This window comes from Rattus rattus, chromosome 8, assembly GCF_011064425.1.
Source record: "Rattus rattus isolate New Zealand chromosome 8, Rrattus_CSIRO_v1, whole genome shotgun sequence".
In the NCBI taxonomy this organism is placed as follows: domain Eukaryota; kingdom Metazoa; phylum Chordata; class Mammalia; order Rodentia; family Muridae; genus Rattus; species Rattus rattus.
The window spans coordinates 111,165,458-111,185,515 of NC_046161.1; the positions used below are offsets into that span (position 1 = coordinate 111,165,458).

Consider the following 20,058-nt stretch of genomic DNA (forward strand, 5'->3'; position numbering starts at 1 on the left):
TCAGTGTGCTGGACTTGTTTATTCGGTCACTTGTCACTTCCCACAGCAGATTACAGGGAAAGAAACATCTGGGGTTCACTCTTGAAACAGCATCAGCATCCATCTCACCCCACTTACAGGGTCCCAGGGAGCAGACCCCTCCAGCGAGGACAGCTGGGGGTCAGAGTGCTCACCACAGAGCAGCCCTGTGGTAACCCATGCTGTACAACTGCAGGCCTCTCAGTGGCTCTGGGGGCCTCACGGGCCTGGCTATAAATGTATTCCTAGTGCTTGGGGTTGTGTCCACCTCCAGAGCCTGGCCCACTGTACTACTTGCCCTGTGCTTCCTAAACAGAATCCTTGGCTTAACAACCTAGGCAGCTCCATGGTCTGTGGAGATGGGAGACGATTAGCAAGGACACAGGACTAGAGCTGCAGAAGACATGGCTGGTGCCATCTGCAGTAAGGCAGCAGCGCAGATGTCCTCTCAGAGCCTGAGCCTCTCAAGGCCCCTTTCCCTTACTCTGAGGACAAATGGGAGGGGGCTTTACCCAGAAGTCCGGACGAGAAGGGCTGAGTAGGGGGGGTTGATGGTAAGCAAAGTCTGACCTGTTTACCACCAGAACCACTGTACCTTGTGTACTCGGAGCCTGCTGTCCACACGTGAGAGAGGGCTGAGAGATCACAGGAGAGAAGAACTGGAGTGTCTGCTCCCTTCCACCTCCCCTGAGGCTAGTGTACAGCTAGCAGAGGTAGGTCCCTCTGAAGGGCCCAGAATCTTCCATCCTAGAAATCAAGTGGCCAAGTATACTGCCTCTCTCATCCAGTGTAAGGATTAGAATGAGGAAGGGCATTGGGATTCAGGGTGCTCCTCAGTACCAGTGTGGCCGCTTGTGGACACAGCCTTTCGTCCCCCACCCCATCTTCACATGGACACTGTGATCGGGCCTGCAGCCTCTCCCTCCCCGGAAGGTGCCAGTGCTTCACAGACACATCTAGATCCATCTCCTGCCTCTATAGAAGCCGGACATTGCTCCAGTGTTCTGTTCCTTTCAATCCAGGACTACGTGTGAACTCTAGCAAAGCCCATGCCTCGTTAGAGGCTGCAGCCTAGAGAGCTACACAGCTAAGGAACACCAAATGTCACCAGGGGCCTTCTCACAACCCAGGCTCTGGATCTGGGGCAGCCTGGGCTTGGCCGGCTGGCCCCTCAGTCTCTGCCATGCATTCCAGGCTGGCTGTGTCTGCTGGTTCCTCGGTCTGTGCCTCCAGCAGTTCTGCAGACAGCCCTTCTTCTGGTGAAGCTGCAGACGTGAGGCCATCGGGGAGAGTCAGCCGGGGCAGGTGGTCCACCTGGGCCTGGGAGCCTGGACTGTCGGGGAAGGAGACCTCGAACTCTGACCCTGACCACGTGGCTTCACCTGAAACATAAGGTGAGGCTGAGGAGACCCACCCTCAGTGACTGCAGCCTAGGCTTTGGTGGGGAGTTAGAGGTCAGTCATGTGAATCCCTTGGCACAGCCAACCTCTAACCCACCTGAGGAGCTCGGGGCAGCCCTCCCCAAACACAGGATTTCTCAGAGGGTCACTGAAGGTCACTCACCACCCCGCTCATGAGAACTGCTGCTGGAACCAATGTCCTCTGGTCCTAAGGCTGAGACAGCTGTAGGGGTCAGCAATGAGGAAGATGACAGGCTGGGGCACACACTTGTATTGCTGCTGTCCAGGAGGGACATGCCTGACACATCCAGGAAGCCTGCAGAGAAAAGCAAACAGTTCTTTGCTTGCATAAAACCCTAACTACTGGGAATGTGGGAGCCTGTCTTCCCCTCTACCATATTCCTGGAGTACCTAACTTGCCCTCCACACCACAGATACCCTCCTCTAACCCCATCGAGGCTGCGATCGCATGTCCCTGAGAGACAAAGAGCCCAGAGCTGAGCATCATGCCAATGGGCCCAGATCTGCCAAGTCACCTCGAGTGGGCCTTCTCGACTCTGGACTGGACTGACAGGTTAGCAGGTCCTGAGGAACGCTGGGACTGCTGTGAAGTCCAGCTGCGAGCCTGAAGCCCACTTTAGCATCAGGGCTCATCCAGGACATATCCCATACCTGGGTCCATGACCCGCTGGACTGGAGGTGGAGGCTGAAGCGGGATCTCCATGGAATGCAGGCATCCCCCATAGTCAGCAGTGCCATGGCCAGGACTCCCAGGCCCAGGGAGCTGCTCCTCCATAAAGCTACCAGGGACCTGTGGTAAGGCCTAGAGGTACCAGGAAAGGAGAAATCAAGGTTAGGCCAGACCGAGAAACAGCCACTGACTGCAGCCCACCCTTCCTCCCCACAAGAGATGGGAGGTCAGCCAGATCCTCTACAAAGACACACTGGGGAGGCTTTGTGATGCTCCCTGAGGGGATTCCCAGGTACCCACAGATACTACCCTGTTCTCTGACCCTCCCTCGAATCCAGGTGCAAATGGGGACCATGCAGCACACCACGTCCATGTCCAGCACTGGCCTGGCCGCCCCCTACCTCACTGTGGCACAAGGTTCTACCCATTTCTGGGTCTCAGTTTCCCACTCACAGATGACCACCTGTGCCTCACCTCCACTCGAGGGCAAATGAACCAAAGGCATGTTTTACCCAAGCAGAGCCTCTCCGCTTCTACGTGCCGGAAGCAGATGGGCCCCTAAAGTCAAGGCCCTCACAGGCCAACACAGTGTCTCTGGGCCCTAGATAGCCTCCAGGTAGCAGACCCAATGCCTCAGACACTCCTCTCTCCCCTGGCCTGACAGGTGCTCCCACATACCTCCATGGAGTCACTCTGCCTGGAACCCAGCTCTGGGCCAGAAGAGTCCTGAGGGATGGGCCAAGGTGGTGGGGCACCAAGAGGAAAGGCATTAGGTTGTGGGGTCTTAGCTGGAGTGCCAGGTGATGAGGCACTGGGTGGCTTCTTGTACTGGCTGGAGGGCTGCGTTGGGATCCGGTGCAGGTACCCGTAACCAATACCACACCCCAGACTGTGGAAGACCAGATGTGTTCAGTCAGGGCGGTCCACACCTCAGCCCTCCCCACCTATACCGCCCCCAACCACAACTGGCAACAGTGACTGTGTAAGAATGAACCTCAGGGTTCTGGGGTCCAGGTTGTTTCCTCCAAGGGATGCCAGAAGCCCATGCCCTCTGGGTCTGCCCACCCACCTAGCCCTGTATCCCTCTGACCCCAGGAAGTACCTGCCCTCTCCACCCCAGGCTGCATTGGGGGTCACAGTCACCTCCCGGCAGGAGTCGGATTCAGAGTTATAAACCATCAGCTTCAGGGGCTTTCCCTCATGGGACTCAATGAGAGTGAAGAAGTCTTCCGACTAGGAGAGACACAGTGTTGGAGGGGTGTTCCCGGCCTTGAGACACGTGCACAACCCATGTCTGCCCATGGCCCTTCAGGGGACCCAGAAACAGGCCCACCATGGGTTCTTTACCTCCTGGAGGATCTGGTCAGAGCCAACGATGTAGTCTGTGTAAGGGCACAGGCCGGCCAAGGCAGCGGGTGAAGAGGGCTCCACATCCTGAGGTGAGAATGATAAACTAAGACTTGTTGCTAGGCAGAGAGAAGAGACTTCTCTAGGGAGGAAGACACTTGTCCTCTACTGCCCAGCAGGGCCTAGAGCAAGACGACTTCTTCACTGGGCCCGAGTTTCTTCCCTCCCCCAAGTTACAGCCTGGCAAGCAGACAGCAGCAGCTGCAAACAGTCCAAATCTAACCGTAGGCTGCACTGCCACACTGGCCACAGGCCGGTGCGGGAAAAGCACTGCTGAACCCCTCCAGATCCCAGAACTCAGGAGGCAGGGGCAAGTGGATCTTTCTGAATTCAAGACTGGCCGGATCTACAGAGTTCCAGGTCAGCCAAAGCTACATAGTGAGACCCTGTTTCATAAAACTTAAAACCAAGACAGCCTATGGCAGAATGAAGTGTAAGCCCAAGGTCCTGGGTTCAAATCCCCAGCAGCTGTGGAAAAGCCAGGGCAGCGGCAGGAGGTGAAATGAGCGATGCTGTCTCATAAATACGGTGTAGAAAGAGAGAGGATACCAGGGTTAACGCCTGGCCGCCACCCTTGCACATACACAAAATTGGGGGCGGGGTGTACCAGGTTAGCTCAGCAGGCACTTGCCTATGCCCAGGCGCGCCTCTGATAGACTGGGGCTGTGAGGGGGGAGCTAAGCAGGAGGCTCCCCCATTTCCCTGGAAAGCTCTGTCAAAGCACAGGTGCCCTGCATGTGGCCATCGATGGGGCCTTGGGGGTGGCTCAACCAACTGAGTGTTCACCTCTATCTGAGTTCAAGCTCTGGAACCCAGCTGGTGTGCACTTGGGACTTGATAGGGAGGGGGAGAGGGGAGACGGGGGAAGACAGGGGAGACAGGCAGCTCCCGGGGACGCACTGCCAGGCATGTAGTCTAATTGCTGAGCTTAGGCCGAAGAGACTGTCTCAAAGGAGGTGAACGAGATTCCCAGTGATGATACCCAAAGATATCTTGGCCCCCACGTGCACACACAGAATAAACACGTGTCCACAGGCACACACAGAATGAGCACGTGTCCACAGGCATATACAACACGAGCACATATATACATATAAATACATATAAATATACATATACATATAAATAGTCAGTCAGACCTAAGTTCAGTCCCCAGGAACCCACAGAGTGGAAGGACAGTTGTCCTCTGACCTCCACGTGTGCCAGCACGCACGTACGTGCACCCACACAAGATAAATGTAGTGTTTGGAAATAAGAACAAAGCACTAATCCTGAGATGTGTTTTGTAACGAGGCTGTGTGGTTCTGTAACACGAGCTTCGTAGACGACAACATCACGCTTACTACACCACCGCACAGAGTAAAGAGACGTGCTCCTGAAACCCACAAGTCCAGACCCCCGGAACATGTGACCCAAAAAAGTGGCCACCCCAAGCCAGAGGCCGGACAGCCCTGTTGCAACCACACTGCTCTCGAGTGCTTTGGAGTTGGCCTCGTCGGCCCTTTGTGCGAGGGTGCACCTTTGCATGCAGACCGCAAAGATTCGACAGAGGCAGCCCAACCAGCAATCCTTCCAGGAGGGGCACCCTCCCTCCACCGAAGCAGGAGACTGAGCATGGAAGAACTCCGGTGTGCCACCGATGCACACGAGGTGGAGTGTGCATGTGTGTATAACATCTGGGGCAGCTCAGCCACTCGTTCACTCGTGTACCCGTTATGGAGCAGCAGGCCAGAGAAAGCACTATGTCATCTTTATCGGTCCCGCCTGGAACAGCACTAAACCCTGCAGCAGGCTTCTGGCACTTCATGCTGGCCCGCCCTTCAAATAAGGGGCAGAGCCATGGAGGCTGAACAGGCAGCTTGGAGGTCAAGCACTGGCTGCTCCGGCAGGAGACTCTAGTTCGATCCCCAGAACCCACACGGCAGCTCACAACCATCTGCAACTCCCATCCCAGGGGACCCAAGGTCCTCTTGTTGTAGCCTCCAGGGGCACCGCACGCCATGTGCACAGACATACAGGCAGATAAAATGGCCATATGCACAAAATAATAAGATTTAAAAGGAAAACTAAGGTCTGGGAGTTAAGGGTGCTGAGGGTTGCCAGGTGTGCTGGCACGCGCTTTTAATCCCAGCACTCAGGAGACAGAAGTTAGTGGGTCTCTGCAGATTCATGGCCAGTCTGGCTACACAGTGAATTCCAGGCTAGTCACAGTGAGACCCTGTCCCAAGACAGCAATAACATGAAAATAAGTATGCCCGAGGTCACACAATCCGCAGTCCTCTGAAGGCACTGGAACAAAACCATATTCCACAGCAACGCCCTCTGATCCCTGTCCTGCCCGCGCCACACGCCCTGCCAGGACTCACCAGCACATGCCACACGTGCTCACTGGCCCTGCGGAAGCTGCAGAAGCGCACGCTAGCTCCCAGCAGGCCCTGGCCGCCCCACATGTTGCTGGGCACCACCTCCACCTCTCGCACCCTCATGGTCTTCATGTTGAACACCTCCAGCTTCACCGGCTTCTCCACATTGGCCTTCAGCAGTGCCTTCAGCGTGTCATTCTCCTTGTTCTGCAGGGAAAGGGAGGAGCTTGGCTCAGCCTGAGACCTCCCCCCACACCCAGGCCAGAAACACCACCCCCCATACCCCCTACCCCAAGGCCAGAACCTTGGACAGGTCAGGGCCTGAGAGGCATCGGGGCCTGGTATGAGGGTAAGCTGAAACAGTCAGTTGCTGGGCCCTGCTTCACAGGCTGGGTTTGGGCCTGCAGCCACCACGGCCACCACAGCCACCACCCAGCTCCAGGCAGCACCAGCACCACCCAGTTCAGGCACACCAAGCTTTGGTCCCCAAGCCTTCCAGAAAACGAACAAAGCAAGCACATCCTAAGGCCTCATATGCCTTGAAAGGCAGCCTTCTTAGGCCTGGTGGCCACCTCCAAATATCCCTCTGTGGCCCTGGTCCACCCAGGAAGAGAAAAAGAGGCAGAAGCAAACAGGGGCAGCCTTTGGGGACAGGGTAGTGGGGACCTCACCAGCCTCGAGTGCCCGATGGTGATGATGAAGTCAAAGTAGGGCTCCAGGCCTGCCTGCTGGGCCGGCGAGTTCTCTTGTACCTGTTACAGGGCAGAGGCCAGACGTGACTCACACAGGCACTAGGAACCTAGCGAGCTCGCGCGCTCGCGCGCGCGCGCACACACACACACACACACACACACACACACACACACACACACACAGGCCCTGGACACCTGGACCTGCAGAGGAGAGGACTCACATCTGCACATCTGCAAAGACCACTCTGCTCACCCACCTCCCCATTCACCTCCTTCCCAGACACAAGTCTCCTCTGGAGAAAGGACTTTTCCTGATTGTGATACACAAATGCTTCCAGAAAGGATTCAAATAGCCCTGGGAGTAAGGGGCACCTAGTGAATACTACCTACCTACCCCAAAACGGGGCTGGAGACAGCTAGGAGTTTGGAGGGATTGGGCAGGAAAGCCCAGAGGTGCAGGAGAAATGTAGCCAGGCCTTGTGATAAGGAAGGGAACTATGGGCAAGGCAGCCTGTGGCCAGATCCTAAAGCGCCTAGACCCTGACTGGCTGCCTAGCTCCAGTCAAGCAGGCAGGGACAGTCTGACAGTGAAGGAGGGCAGATCCCAGGGTCAGGACTGGCCTCTACATGCGCTCAGCTGACCCAGCCACAGTTCTGCTCTCGGTGCTCCCCGCCCCTCTGGGTGGGTGCTCCCTGCCCCTCTCAATTACTTACTGCTCTCTCCAAAGTACAGCCAGCTCCCCCATCACAAGCTGTACCAGGAACACACCTCCAAGCCCTACCTACAGTGCCTTGCTCAACCTTCTCCCCCAGGTCCTGAACTCCAGAGTTGCACCTAGGCCTTTGGCTCAAGTATTTTACTGTGAACAGTTGATGACGTCTTGGGCCAGGCGTCCACCAGGCCCAAGGTAAACAGTCCAGGTGACAGGGCCCAGGGCGCAGGTGACCTCAGATCCTTGATACCTACACTAGATTCCCCAAGCTGAACAACTCTTCAGGAGCCTGGAGAGAACCGAGTGTTGTAGGTGCCTCTAGTTCAAGGCCAGTTTGCCCTGGCATAAAAACCCCTGAACAGCAGCAGCAACTGAGTCCGGAGGGACACCTGCTAGAGATGCCACAGCCTCCAGCGGGAGTGGCCCCTAGTGGGGGTTAGCCCAGGCCCAAGGGCCAGCCATTCCTGGCCTGTATGGGGACTCCAAGTCCTGCTCCATCCCTCTGGGGGCCCTGCTTCAAGGCCTCTGAGACCCGCCCTCTGTTCCTCTTGAGCAGTGGTTCTCAACCTTCCTAATGCTGTGGCCCTTTCATTCCGTATCGTGCTCACCCCAACCATAAAATCATGTTGCTGCTTCATAACTACTTTTGCTACTGTTATGAATCATAATGTAAATGTCTGTGGCTTCCTGAGGCAGGATACCTAACACACTGTGAACCCCGGAGACTTTTACTGGGAAACCTGCTTTTAGTTGTGGTGTGGCTTAGCCTTAGCATACACCTTCAATCCAAGGGCTTTCTGCTTGAATACTGTAAACAGGATTAAATGCAGTCAACCATAGATCAAGAGGCAGAGCAAGCAAACAGGTGTCACAGGACGTGGACATAGGGCTATTAAGAAAAAAACCGGGCTAGAGAGATGGCTCAGCAGTTAAGAGCGCTGACTGCTCTTTCCAGAGGTCCTGAGTTCGATTCCCAGCAACCACATGGTGGCTCACAGCCATCTGTAATGGGGTCTTACGCCCTCTTCTGGTGTGTCTGACAGCTACAGTGGACCCATACATAAAATACATTAAAAAATTAAAATAAAATAAATCTAAAAAAAAAAAAAAGACCATAGAGAGTAAGAAGGAGTCCGGAGGATGGATAGAGACACGCACACGAAATAGAAGGGTCATTCAACTTGAAAGAGGATTTTTGGGACTGTGAGAAGAGGGCATTGCTGCTGGGACATAGGCTGAGAGGAAGGTCAGCTTTTTCTGCCTCTCTGAGCTAGCAGCCTTTCACCCCAGCATCTGTTTTCACTGGTAAAATCAAACACTTGAAATTTCGTTTACACACACACACACACACACACACACACACACACACACCATTTTCCGTGCAACCCATGTGAAAGGGTCATTCAAACCCAAGTTCCACTGACCTCCACACACGCATGCCATTTCACACATGCATAAAAGTGTGTGTGTGTGTGTGTGTGTGTGTGTGTGTGTGTGTGTGTGTGTGTAGCATGCCGTCCCTCTACTTATAATCTCTCCCACCAGAGGCTGGACTGCTTTTGTAGAGAACCTGGGTTCAGTTCCCAGCACCCACACGGTGGCTCACAACCATCCATGACCTGACTCCCCCATCTGACCTGTGCAGGCTCCAGGCACATACGTGCACATAGATACATGTGAACATTTTTTTTTTTTTTAAGATTTATTTATATGAGTGCACTGTTACTGTCTTCAGACACACCAGAAGAGGGCATCAGATCCCATTACAGATGGTTGTGAGCCACCATGTGGTTGCTGGGAATTGAACTCAGGACCTCTGGAAGAGCAGTCAGTGCTCTTAACTGCTGAGCCATCTGTCCAGCCTGCGGACAAACATTCTTAAACATAAAGTAAAAATAAAACAAATCGAAAACAACAAAAATCCTCTACGGTTCCATATAATAAACACTAAATAAAGTGCCAAGTCTCAGGACCCCGGGAAGTAGCTCAGTAGGATTATTATATGTTTAAGATTTATGTGGTGTGGCTGTGGGTGGATCTCTGGGCTAGTTCCAAGACAGCCGAGGCTCTCAAAAAAACCTTTTTTTTTTTTTTTTTTTTTTTTTTTTTTTTTTTCAGAGCTGGGGACCGAACCCAGGGCCTTGCGCTTCCTAGGCAAGCGCTCTACCACTGAGCTAAATCCCCAACCCCAGAAACCTTATCTTAAAATACCAAAAGATTTTGTGTGCATGTATGCCAGGGTGTGCTTACAGAGGTCAGAGGAGGCCTCTGGATCCCCGGGAGCTGGAGTTACAGGCAGGCGTGAACAACCCAATGTCGTGACCTTTGTGCACGCACACGTAACACCAGGAACTAAACCTGGGCTGCCTGGAAGGTAAGTGTCGGTAAGTGTTGAGCCATCTCTTCAGCTCACTGTTATGGTTTTGAGATAAGAGACATGATGTGTAACATAAACTGACCTCAAATTTGGAGTCCCCTTGCCTTTACCTCTAAATACCCTATTCCACATAGCTCTTCATGGTCTTTCTTCTCTCCGGTTTGACTTCCAAATCTAAGTACTTTTCTACCTTGTTATCACTAGTGCCCAAAGCTCTGCCTGCCACAGAGTGTATGTTCAAAAACATGTCTACAGCTAGGTATACTGTGCACCCTGTAATCCTGGTACTCAGGAAGAAGAGGATCAGGAGTTAAAGGCCATCCTTGGCTACATAAGATCCTATATCAAGGAACTAGAGAGAAGGTTCAGAGGTTAAGAGCACCGACTGCTCTTCCAGAGGTCCTGAGTTCAATCCTCAGCAACCACATGGTGGCTCACAACCATCTGTGATGGGATCCGATGCCCTCTTCTGGTGTGTGTAAAGACAGCGACAGTGTACTCTTATAAATAAAATAGGTGAATCTTTGAAACAACAACAACAACAAAAACATTCCTGCTTCTCCTAGCGCTGTGTGAGTACAAGGACCTCAAAAGAATCCTCTGGTGGGGGTGGGGGGAGGAGCGTATATCAAAACAAACAGGCCGGAAAGATAGGTCAGCAGTTAAAAGAGCCTATTGCTCTGTCGGATGACCTAGGTTCAGTTCCCAGCCTGCAAGTGTGTCAGCTCCCAAACGCCTGGAACACTAACTCAAAGGCATCTGAAACCTCTGGTTCGTACACTCGTGTGCAAAAACAAAAACAACACACACACTAAAAATACCTCTCTGTACCAGGTTCTCATCCTCTGACCTCAACCTGTTCCCCCTTCAACAAGACCCTCTTGCCTTCACCCGCTCCACCACCTCCATCTCCCCTCCCACAGCCCTTGTGCGGCGATCCTGAACTCCTGTCTCTCCACGAGCCTGCTCTAAAACACCCCTGGCTGGATGCATTCCAATGTCAATCCCCAAGCACAAACAAATCTTGTCACTTCTGGTCTGTGGCTCTCCAGCTAGGAACGCAGCCTCCCTTTGACATAGAGCAGAGAAGCCCAGTAGGCAGACGCAGATTGACTGCTGTTGGTTCCAGACCAGCCTAGTCTACACAGCAAGTTCCAGGCCACTCAGGGCTACACAATGGAACCCCCCAGAAACTTTAAATTTAAGAGAGGACAAGAAAGAGCAGCTGAGAGTTTGAGAACTAAGTTTGAGCTAAGTACTAAGATCCTGTCAGAAGGAATGAAGGCAGGCAGGCTGACCCAACAGTCAGACAACCTGATAAACCTGCCCGCCCCCGCACAGGTCTGCATCTACCTGCTTGTCAAGGGGGCAAAATAGGGGAGCTGAGTTCAAAGATCTTCCTAGCCCAATTCCATATCGCTCTCTTTATAACCAGACTATACTTCCCAGAAGCCTGTTCGCTCGTACCTCCCTACAAGTGACACGTAGGGCCTCATCCAAGTCTCCGGGTGTTTCACTCCGGAGTCACAATGCCCACCCTGGCTCCAGTCATTCTGGCCATCTCACCCCTCTGCAGCAGCAAAGCCCACGAGCTCTCCCAGCCCCTTGCAATGCGCCTTACAGAGGGGGCCTCGGATCTTGGACGCGCTGGGCCTCGGAAGGCATGCAGGGAGGTCACTGCAGGCCTTGGGGCTGTGCAACCCTCCCTGGTGACCTCCCACCGCCCCGGCTCACCCCGTGCAGATGGAAGCCCTCGCCGCCCGCCGGCTGCTCGCTGCTTGCCCCTAGCCCCATGGCCGTCCTCTCCCTCTGCTGCGTGGCCTGGTCACGTGGGGGCCGGGCCACGCCCTCCCGGATGTCACAGTTCTTAGCAACAGGCCGGCAGCCAGGTTGCCAAGGACGCGCGCGCCTTGAACTTCCGGCTGTGAGCTAGGCTGCGAATTGGGCGGCCAGAGCTGGGAATCCCGCTCAGCCGGGCATCACCTGAAGCCGGGCCGCAGCCATGAGCAGCGATGACTCCTCCCTCATGGTGCGTGAGCGCTGGGCCGCCTGTGCCCCGGGCTACTTCTGCAGTCGGAACAGCTCTACTCTAGGCTACCTCTCTGCTCTCTGGCCATTTCTTCTCTGGGTTACCTCTCTGCTTTCTCCGGCCCTCCGCCCTTGGGCCACCTCTGCCACATTATCCACCCCGCTGCCTGCCCTCAGGCCGTCTCTACTCTTGGGCCACTTCCACCCCCAACCACCTCCACCCCTCTGTCCACTGCTCTGACAGCTTCCAGAAGTCCTTCCATCTTCCCCAACTCCCTAACCAATACATTCCTCCCAGTGTCCTCTGCACCCCAGCCTCAAAGTAGCCCCCAGACCTGATTCTATCCCCCAGATCAAGCCCATGTCTGTCAGTTTATCACATCTGCCTCCCACCTAAGCCTCTTCTGTGTCCCCACGGAAGTAGATGCTATGAGGTCTATGCCCGCCTCCTAAGCCTGGTCCTAATCCAATGAGAAGGGTCAGCTTCCAAATGTCCACAAGGTTTACCAAAGCCAGAGCCACCATGTCTGCCCTAGACACCTCCGGCCTGGTTTCTGTACCGGGGCTCTTTGCATCTGACTAACATTACCCACGAACCACCTGCAGCCACCCACACGTGACTGCACTCAGCAGCCCGAGTCGTTTCTTTAGAATATATGCATTTGAGGTAACTGGGGATCTGACTCAGTTCCTAGGGAATGCACCAAGCCCTGCTGGCCATAAAACAGGTATGGTGGTAGATGTCTTCAATCTTAGCACCAGAGAGGTGAGGAAGGAGGGTCAGAAATCCAAGGTAGTTGAATTTGAGGCTAGCCTGGGATACACGAACATGAGGCTCTGCCAAAAGTTTTAAAAAATCTGAAAACTTCACTCCCCTACTTAAACCCGTTGCTACTGCTTCCTGTTTACTACCCTGTAATGATGTCTGGGCTCCTTCAAATGGTCCATGGGCTTTTACGGCTGAACCACATCTATCCCCAACTCAACACCCACAAACCTTAAAGGAAGTGAGTGAACCCCTGCTTTGAAATCTCAGCCCCAGTTACTGTGTGATCTCCGAGGGCTGTGTCTCCCTGGGCTTCCGCTTCTTTAACTGTGAAAGATACCAAGATGTGTGCGGTGTTGGACATGGGAGCCCCTGAGAATGGTTCCCACTCTGTCGGTTTAAATTGTTCTGATGACTGCTCCTTAGTCCTCTTCCTTCCCAGCCTAGGACAAGCCTGAGTTGACGTTTAAGTCGCATATTAACGTGATGAATCTTTTGACCATCCCCCCAATCACCTAAAAACTCTGTCATAGCAAAGCTACCCGGAGCTGCTTCCCAGGGCTGCGGAAGGAGAAGGCAAGGCCTGAATGTTGCCCTTTCCTTCCTGTTTGTAGAACTGAGAAGGAATGGGTCACCTCAACAGGAGCGGGGCTCACTCTATCTGGATCAGAGATGGAGGCACAGGGACTATGACAACTCTGGCTTCTTTTTTTTTCCCATGCAGGCTTCGATCATTTACTACTGCCAGGAAAAGTACTTCCACCACGTGCTGCAGGCTGCCAATGTGGGCCTAGAGAGGTACAGCTGCGACCCTGTGCTGCAGTTCTTCAGAGCTTATGGGATCCTTGGGGAAGGTAAGGCATTGTTCTCACCCCAAGTACCACCCTAGCTTTTATTCTCTGGCAGCATCCGGATGCCTACTTCTAGCTATGTTCCCATGGAACCCCCCTCCCCCACCACCATTGATAAACAGAAACCTGAAGAGTCTATATCAGGTTAGCTTTTGAGATCTTGGCTCACTGCCTTTGCTGTGAGCTTCAGTATCCCTATCCGTAAAATGAGTCGTTAGAGGGAGGGCTATGACAGTTGAACTCTTCTGGGGCCTGGAAGCTGAGAATTGGATCTGAGGGAAGGGAGAAGTGGGAGGTGTGAGCACAGGAAGGTAGGGTATAGACGTGAGGGGGTGGGGCTTAAACAGTGGGCGGTGCGAGCACAGGAGGGTGGGGTATAGACGTGATAGGGTGGGGCTTAAACAGTGGGAGGTGCAAGCACAGGAGGGTAGGGGTTAGACATGAGGGGGTGGGGCTTAAACAGAGCCAGGGTGCTAAGAACTGTCCCAGCAGTGTGTAGCCAATGTTAGGGACCTGTGGGGTAAATGTAATTGGTGGGCCTTGAGGAACTGGCTGGGCGTGGCCCTGTCCCTCCTCAGAACCGACTCCATCTCTCTAAGGTGCTCAGGCACAGTCTCAGGCACCTCTCTAGGTTTCAAGTTGCTCGGTCAGAGGTAGTGGTGCACTTGGGAGTTAGAAGCGGGAGGACCCGGAAGTTCAACGTTATCTTAGACTGCATATCAAGTTTCAAGCCGCCTGATATACCCGAGAACCTTTCTCAAAAACAAATTAGAAAGTAGGGGCTGGACAGGTGGCCCAACAGTTAAGAGCGCTTGCTGCTCTTACAGAGAGAGGCCTCAGGTTCAGTTCCCAGAACCCACGCGGCAGCTCACAGCCGTCTATAACTCCGGTTCCAATGGATTTTGCGCCCTCTGCTGGCCTACATACACATAAACTAATAAGTTCATTATTTATCATACTGGGTAGAAGGTGCCTAAAGAAACCCAGTTAAGTTTGTCCTCTGACCGACACACACAGGTACACACGCAGACCTCCCCTTGCTGGCCTTCAGAGACCTTCACCCTCCAGGAAACGAAGGCTCTCCGAGGAGCTCTCCCATCAGGCCTTTTCTGGATTTAGAGTGTGAAAGCAGGCAGTGATCAACAGGAATCCTATGTCCCTGTGTCGTGTGTCTAGAGCCCCAGAGCCAACCTATGTATACTCTTTCTGCAGACCGTATCCATGATGCCATCAGTGAGCTGGAGAGCCTCCAAAGCCACCCAGACACGTCCCTGTGCGCGGTCATCGCTCTGCTTTATGCTCACAAATGCTGTGACACCATTGGTGAGTGGAGCTATGTTTGGTAGACTGGGCCCCGATAGGAGAAAAAGCCACTACAGAGACAGGCTTGGAGAAGGCACCGTGCACAGGCAACTTAGATCTGCTGTCAGCCAGCCAAGACCCTCGCTCTCAACCCAAAGGCCTCAGAGAACTCCTAATGTCTGAAACCAACTGAGAGGGAGCAGACAGAAGGCATGACAAAAGGGGTCATCCCCCCAGACTAAGAGCCTTGAAGACATCTTCATTCTTCACCAAGATGTTTTTTTAAAGGTTTATTTATTTTATTTATATGAGTACACTGTCGCTTGTTTTCAGAAGAGGGAGGGCATCAGATCCCATTACAGATGGTTCTGAGCCACCATATGGTTGCTGGGAATTAAACTCGGCCTCTCTGGAAGAGCAGTCAGTGCTCTTAACTGCTGAGCCATCTCTCTCCGGCCCCCAAGATATTTTTTTAAAATTGTGAAATTGTGCCCCCAATCTGAGGTCTCTAGGGAGTCAGAGAGAGGTGCTAGTGGAGACTCCCCATCCCTCACTCAGGATGGACTGTGGGCCTCAGTCAGGAATTCAGGGTTAGTCCATCCGCTCGACACCCTGGCAGACATGGGGTGGGGCCCCCCAGACAGTAAACTGCTCCCAGGTGTACACAGCTCCCATGGAGGTGGGCAGTTGCCCTGGTGCAGAGAGGGCATGTGGCATCAAAAGGGAACATGCTGTGGTCCTCACTCAGTGGCCTCCTCCCCCATTGGATTTAGACGCAGAAGCAATTCAGGAGCTGGACAGCAGCTTGAAGGAAATTCGCAGGACGGCCAGCGGCATGGCGCTGTACTACGCCAGCCTCTTCCTCTGGTTCATGGGCCACCACGACAAGGCCAGGGAGTACGTCGACCACATGTTAAAGGTCTCCGGTGGCTCCAAAGAGGTACAGGAACACGTCAGCCATGGCCAAGCGAAGCAGCGTAATAGTGGGGCCCACTTCCAGAGAGCCCAGGAGCCAAGGGCCTATCCCAGGCATCAGACCCATCATTATTCCTGCATCATAGCATCCTGAATCTAGACTGCTTTTCCATGACCCACCTCTTTCTTTCTTTGCTTCTTTCTTCCTTCCTTCCCTTTAAAAAAAATAATTATTTATGTATTTATTTATTATGTATACATGCAGCTTTCTGCCTGCATGTACACCTGCAGCTTTCTGCCTGCATGTACACCTGCAGGCCAGAAGAGGGCACTAGATGTGATTACAGATGGCTGTGAGCCACCATGGGGTTGTGGGATTTGAACTCAGGACCTCTGGAAGAGCAGACAGTGCTCTTAATCTTTGAGCCATCTCTCAGCCCCCCCCCTTTCTTTTTTTTTTTTTTTTTTTTTTTTTTTTTTTGGTTCGTTTTTTTTCTGACCGAACCCAGGGTCTTCATTTGCTGGGCAAGCGCTCTACCACTGAGCTAAATCCCCAACCCCCCCTTTCTGACAAGGTCTATTGCATAAACTTTTCCTGAGAGATAGAGCAAGCACACACTCACCCCAAAGAGGGCATCAAGGACAGACAGACAGACCAAAGTGTATACATTCCTCTAAAGTTCAATTTGGTAGAACAATAAATCTGTTGGGCTTGACCCCAAAGCAGCCACACAAACAAAACAACCTCACCTCAGCCTGAATGACCATCTCTCCATAACTGCATAGAAATGGTCTCTCAAGAACAGAACCCCTCACACCCCACCTCACCCCAAATGTACCTTAGCACCTCCCATGACCTCGAGACCAAGTGCAATCAAGGCAAAATTACAGCCAAGAGGTGGTGGTGACACACGCCTTTGGTCCCAGCATTCCAGAGGCAGAGGTAGGCAGATCTCTGAGTTCGAGGCCAGCCTACATAGAGTTCCAAGGCCAGGCAGGACTATACAGAGAAACGCTGTCTGGGGGTCTGGGGGAGGGGTAAAAACATACACCTAGCAGTGAGGTGCAGTGAGGCTCAGGCAGGTCTAAATGTCCCTCCCAACTCCTCCTCCAGTGATAGACAGCAAGGAGACCAGCCTGTGAGTGGCCACAGCTGCTCCTGATAATGGTGGTAGCAGCTGTTGGATTCAAGGCACTGGTTCTGCAACAAGATGTCGGACTGACAAGGTCTCAGATCACACTGTAGCAAAAGTGGCCTTAAACCTCTGATCCTCCTGCCTCTAACCCCAGCATACTGAGATTCTAAGCATACCCCGGGGATGGAACCCAGGGCTCGCCATACTCTTACCATACACACCCATCCCGGTACAAATTTTTTAACATTTTTGTTTTGAACCTATCGTTTATGTGTGTGGGTGTTTCGTCTGCAAATATGACTGCACCACGTGCACGGCAGGCAGCTGTAAGCTTCTGTGTGGGTACTGGAAACAACGCTCTGACCCCTGAGGCCATCTTCCGAGGGCTTCTTCCACCGCATTCCTTAGACATCTGAATCCGTTGCCGACATGTAGAAAACCAGGCGATTTGGCCAGCAAGATAGCTCAGGCATCTGCTGAGCCAAGGCGTTTGCTACCAAGCCCGATGACCTGAGTTTGATCTCCGGGACCCATACGGTGGCGTGCACTCCCCAAGCCGAGCACCCCCTGTAACTGGAGGTGGGCATGCAGGGCAATCGCGGCCCCTCCCAAGCCCCAGTATTGTTAACCTGACTGCCGTGACCAGTCCATGGGGAGAGGGGGAGAGGGCCTCGGTAAGGAGTGATGGAGAGCTGGGATAGGGGTCGGGGGCTCCGGGGCTAGGGCGTAACCAAGTCCTCTACCAGATGTATGAGGCCCGATCTGGAAGGAAAGAGGTGTCAGGGTGGTGTCGGAGGCACCTCAGGCTGGGGACACCGCCTGGCAGAGGAGCCTCCCCCTACGATCTGCATGGGATGATGGAAAGATGTGGAGATGGCAAAGTGCAGGATACCAGCCAGCTGGAGTAGAGGCTGGGCAGGACACAGAACTTTACCTGTGCCCTTGTTCTCGTCCCAGGGCTACGTGCTCAAAGGCTGGGTGGACCTCACCTCCAATAAACCCCACGTCATGAAGAAATCCATCAAGTACCTGGAACAAGGAACGCAAGACACCAAAGATGTGCTGGGCCTCATGGGCAAGGTGGGCGGCAGGTGGGGGGATGGGGATGGGGGAGTAGGGGGCTGGGGTGTGGGGAGTCCAAGTCTCCCAGGTGGACGATAGCTACCCAGGGTCATGCCAATCCAGGGCCCGCCCTTTCCTGCTTTGTGTTACCATCCTTGTTGGTGTGCATCACACTGTTGAGTGCTAGGGAGTTGACCCCAGGGCTTTGCATGCACTCGGCCACTGAGCTACACCCCCAGCTCCTGTTTTGAGACGGACCCCCATATCCAAGGCTGGCCTTGTGCTCACTACATAGCTAAGGCTAGCCCTGAGCTTCCAATCCTCCTGCCTCCACCTCCTAAATGTTGGTGGGACAAGAGGGGGAGTGACCCGGCAGACCCCCTAGGTTCTGCCAAGGGCTGTGATCTCTGACCCTCCTCCCCCTTGGTGACCTCTTACCCTTTTCTGCACCTCTGACTTTTACTCCCCCATCCCCCCCAACCTCTCCCCACTTGCCAAAGTTACTCAGTGGCCTCGAGAAAAGGAAGGAACACACTTTGCCACCCGATTTGAATTTCTGATCTCAATGTGGATGAAAATCTTTTTTTTCTTCCTTTTATGACCCTCATTGACTCAATCTCTGAGAGAGGAAAACCGTTCTCTTACTATCTTCTATGTGTCTGTCTGTCCTTAAGAAATCCTTAAGCCGGGGTTGGGGATTTAGCTCAGTGGTAGAGCGCTTGCCTAGGAAGCGCAAGGCCCTGGGTTCGGTCCCCAGCTCCGAAAAAAAGAACCAAAAAAAAAAAAAAAAAAAAGAAATCCTTAAGCCACAGGAGAGGGAAAGGAGAGGGGTGGGGACACCACATGCAAGAGCTCTACCAACTGAGCCACATCCCTGGCCCTGGCCCTGGCCCTGGCCCTGGCCCTGGCCCTGGCCCTGGCCCTGGCCCTGGCCCTGGCCCTCATGCCTTTTTGGAAGTCCTGCTGTGACCCTGAAGACTTCTGGTAGAACACCCCAGGGGAACAGTAACCATCACTGGGCTGCTGAGGCCATGATCCCCAGTCACACACAACAAACAGCTCTGAGCCCAGCTGGCAGATAGGCCCCACAGTTAAACTCTGGGCCTTACGGCTACGGGCCCAGCCGAAAAGAATCTGCACTGCCCATTGGGACCCCCAACCCCTAACAAGTGAGCAGAACCCAGCATCACATGGAAGGTCTTTTCTCGGGCTCCCCCAGGCAAAGTACTTCATGACACAACAGAACTTCTCCGGGGCCCTGGAGGTGGTGAACCAGGTCACCTTGGCCTACAGCAACTTCCTGCCGGCCTTAGTCCTGAAGATGAAACTGTTCCTGGCTCGGCAGGATTGGGAGCAGACGATAGAAACCGGACAGAGGTGAGGGAAGCGTCCCCTGCCAGGTAGCCTTCCTCTTAGATAGTTGGGGGTGCTGGGGCCGGAGCACAGGGCCTTGTGTATAAGCTCTACCACCGAGCCATAGCCTCAGCCCTTTACATTTTATTTTGGGTTCTCGTTAAGTAGCCCAGGCTGGCCTTGAGCTCATCCTGTAGCCCAGGTTAGCTGTGACCCACCTGATTCAGCCTCCCAGGTGACCGTGATTATAGACTTAAGCCACCGGGACTGGCCTGTTTTCCAGGGTGGTTTGGTTTGGATCGGTATGGGTTTGAGAAGATACCTCACCGTGCTCTAGGTTGTCCTGGAACTCACTGTGTAGCACAGGCTGGCCACAAACCTATGACAATCCCCCTGCCTTAGCCTACCGAGTGCTGGAACTACATGGGTGAGCCTCCACACCTGGCTTGTCTGGTTTTCCTTAGTTTTGTTTTTCTTACCCATCATTAATTAATGTGTGCAGAGGTCAGGGGACAGCTTTTAGCAGTCGGTTCTTCCCCTTCCCCTACCTGGGTCCCAGGGATGAGTTCAAGGGTTGCCTAAATGCGGCCTCCGGCTGAGCCCCACACTAGACTCAGGGTCTTGTATTTTGAGTAAGGTATCACTATGAAGCCCAGATTGTACTAGAACTAGGTATCTCTGCTCCCAGAAGAGTCAAAAGAGTGCATTAGATCCCATGGAACTAGAGTTACAAATGGTTATGAGCCACCGTGTGGGTGCTGGGAATCAGTGTGGGTCCTCTGCAGGGCCTTGACCACCAAGCTACCTCCCCAGCCCTTCAACTTCATTTTTTAAATCTATGAGATGAGGGGCAGGAGACTGCTCGTGCATGATCTCTTCTCTCTCTCTCTCTCTCTCTCTCTCTCTCTCTCTCTCTCTCTTCTCTCTCTCTCTCTCTCTCTCTCTTCTCTCGTGCACAGGTGTGTTTATATACCTGTAATCCCA

The 20,058-nt window shown here is 53.5% G+C and overlaps 2 protein-coding genes across 2 annotated transcripts in view; one reads left to right on the top strand and one right to left on the bottom strand.

The window, feature by feature from the left end:
- Gorasp1 (golgi reassembly stacking protein 1) lies at window positions 1–11,525 on the bottom strand. The gene is made up of 8 exons (XM_032911137.1): window positions 11,396–11,525; window positions 6,551–6,631; window positions 5,883–6,086; window positions 3,457–3,543; window positions 3,212–3,342; window positions 2,788–2,998; window positions 2,091–2,241; window positions 1–1,734 (listed from the first exon to the last, which is right to left on the bottom strand). The coding sequence occupies exons 1-8, from the start codon at window positions 11,453–11,455 to the stop codon at window positions 1,574–1,576; spliced, it is 1,086 nt and encodes a 361-aa protein (XP_032767028.1). The 5' UTR covers window positions 11,456–11,525; the 3' UTR covers window positions 1–1,573.
- A 43-nt stretch (window positions 11,526–11,568) lies between these two features.
- The window catches only part of Ttc21a (tetratricopeptide repeat domain 21A), a 34,869-nt gene continuing 26,379 nt past the window's right edge, over window positions 11,569–20,058 (top strand). The window contains 6 exon segments of the mRNA XM_032911140.1: window positions 11,569–11,690; window positions 13,180–13,309; window positions 14,519–14,629; window positions 15,382–15,548; window positions 17,617–17,739; window positions 18,941–19,098. Coding sequence (XP_032767031.1) covers window positions 11,664–11,690; window positions 13,180–13,309; window positions 14,519–14,629; window positions 15,382–15,548; window positions 17,617–17,739; window positions 18,941–19,098 — 716 coding nt within the window. The 5' untranslated portion in view covers window positions 11,569–11,663.

What these genes read in the sequence shown, in the direction of transcription:
- Gorasp1 (XM_032911137.1), bottom strand. Translation starts at nt 11,455, where the DNA reads ATGGGGCTAGGGGCAAGCAGCGAGCAGCCGGCGGGCGGCGAGGGCTTC. An exon ending in AGCACGTGTGGCATGTGCTG is followed by an intron (nt 3,544 to 5,882) that starts GTGAGTCCTGGC and finishes TTCTCACCTCAG; the next exon opens with GATGTGGAGCCCTCTTCACC. An exon ending in CCAGCGGGTCATGGACCCAG is followed by an intron (nt 1,735 to 2,090) that starts GTATGGGATATG and finishes TTTTCTCTGCAG; the next exon opens with GCTTCCTGGATGTGTCAGGC.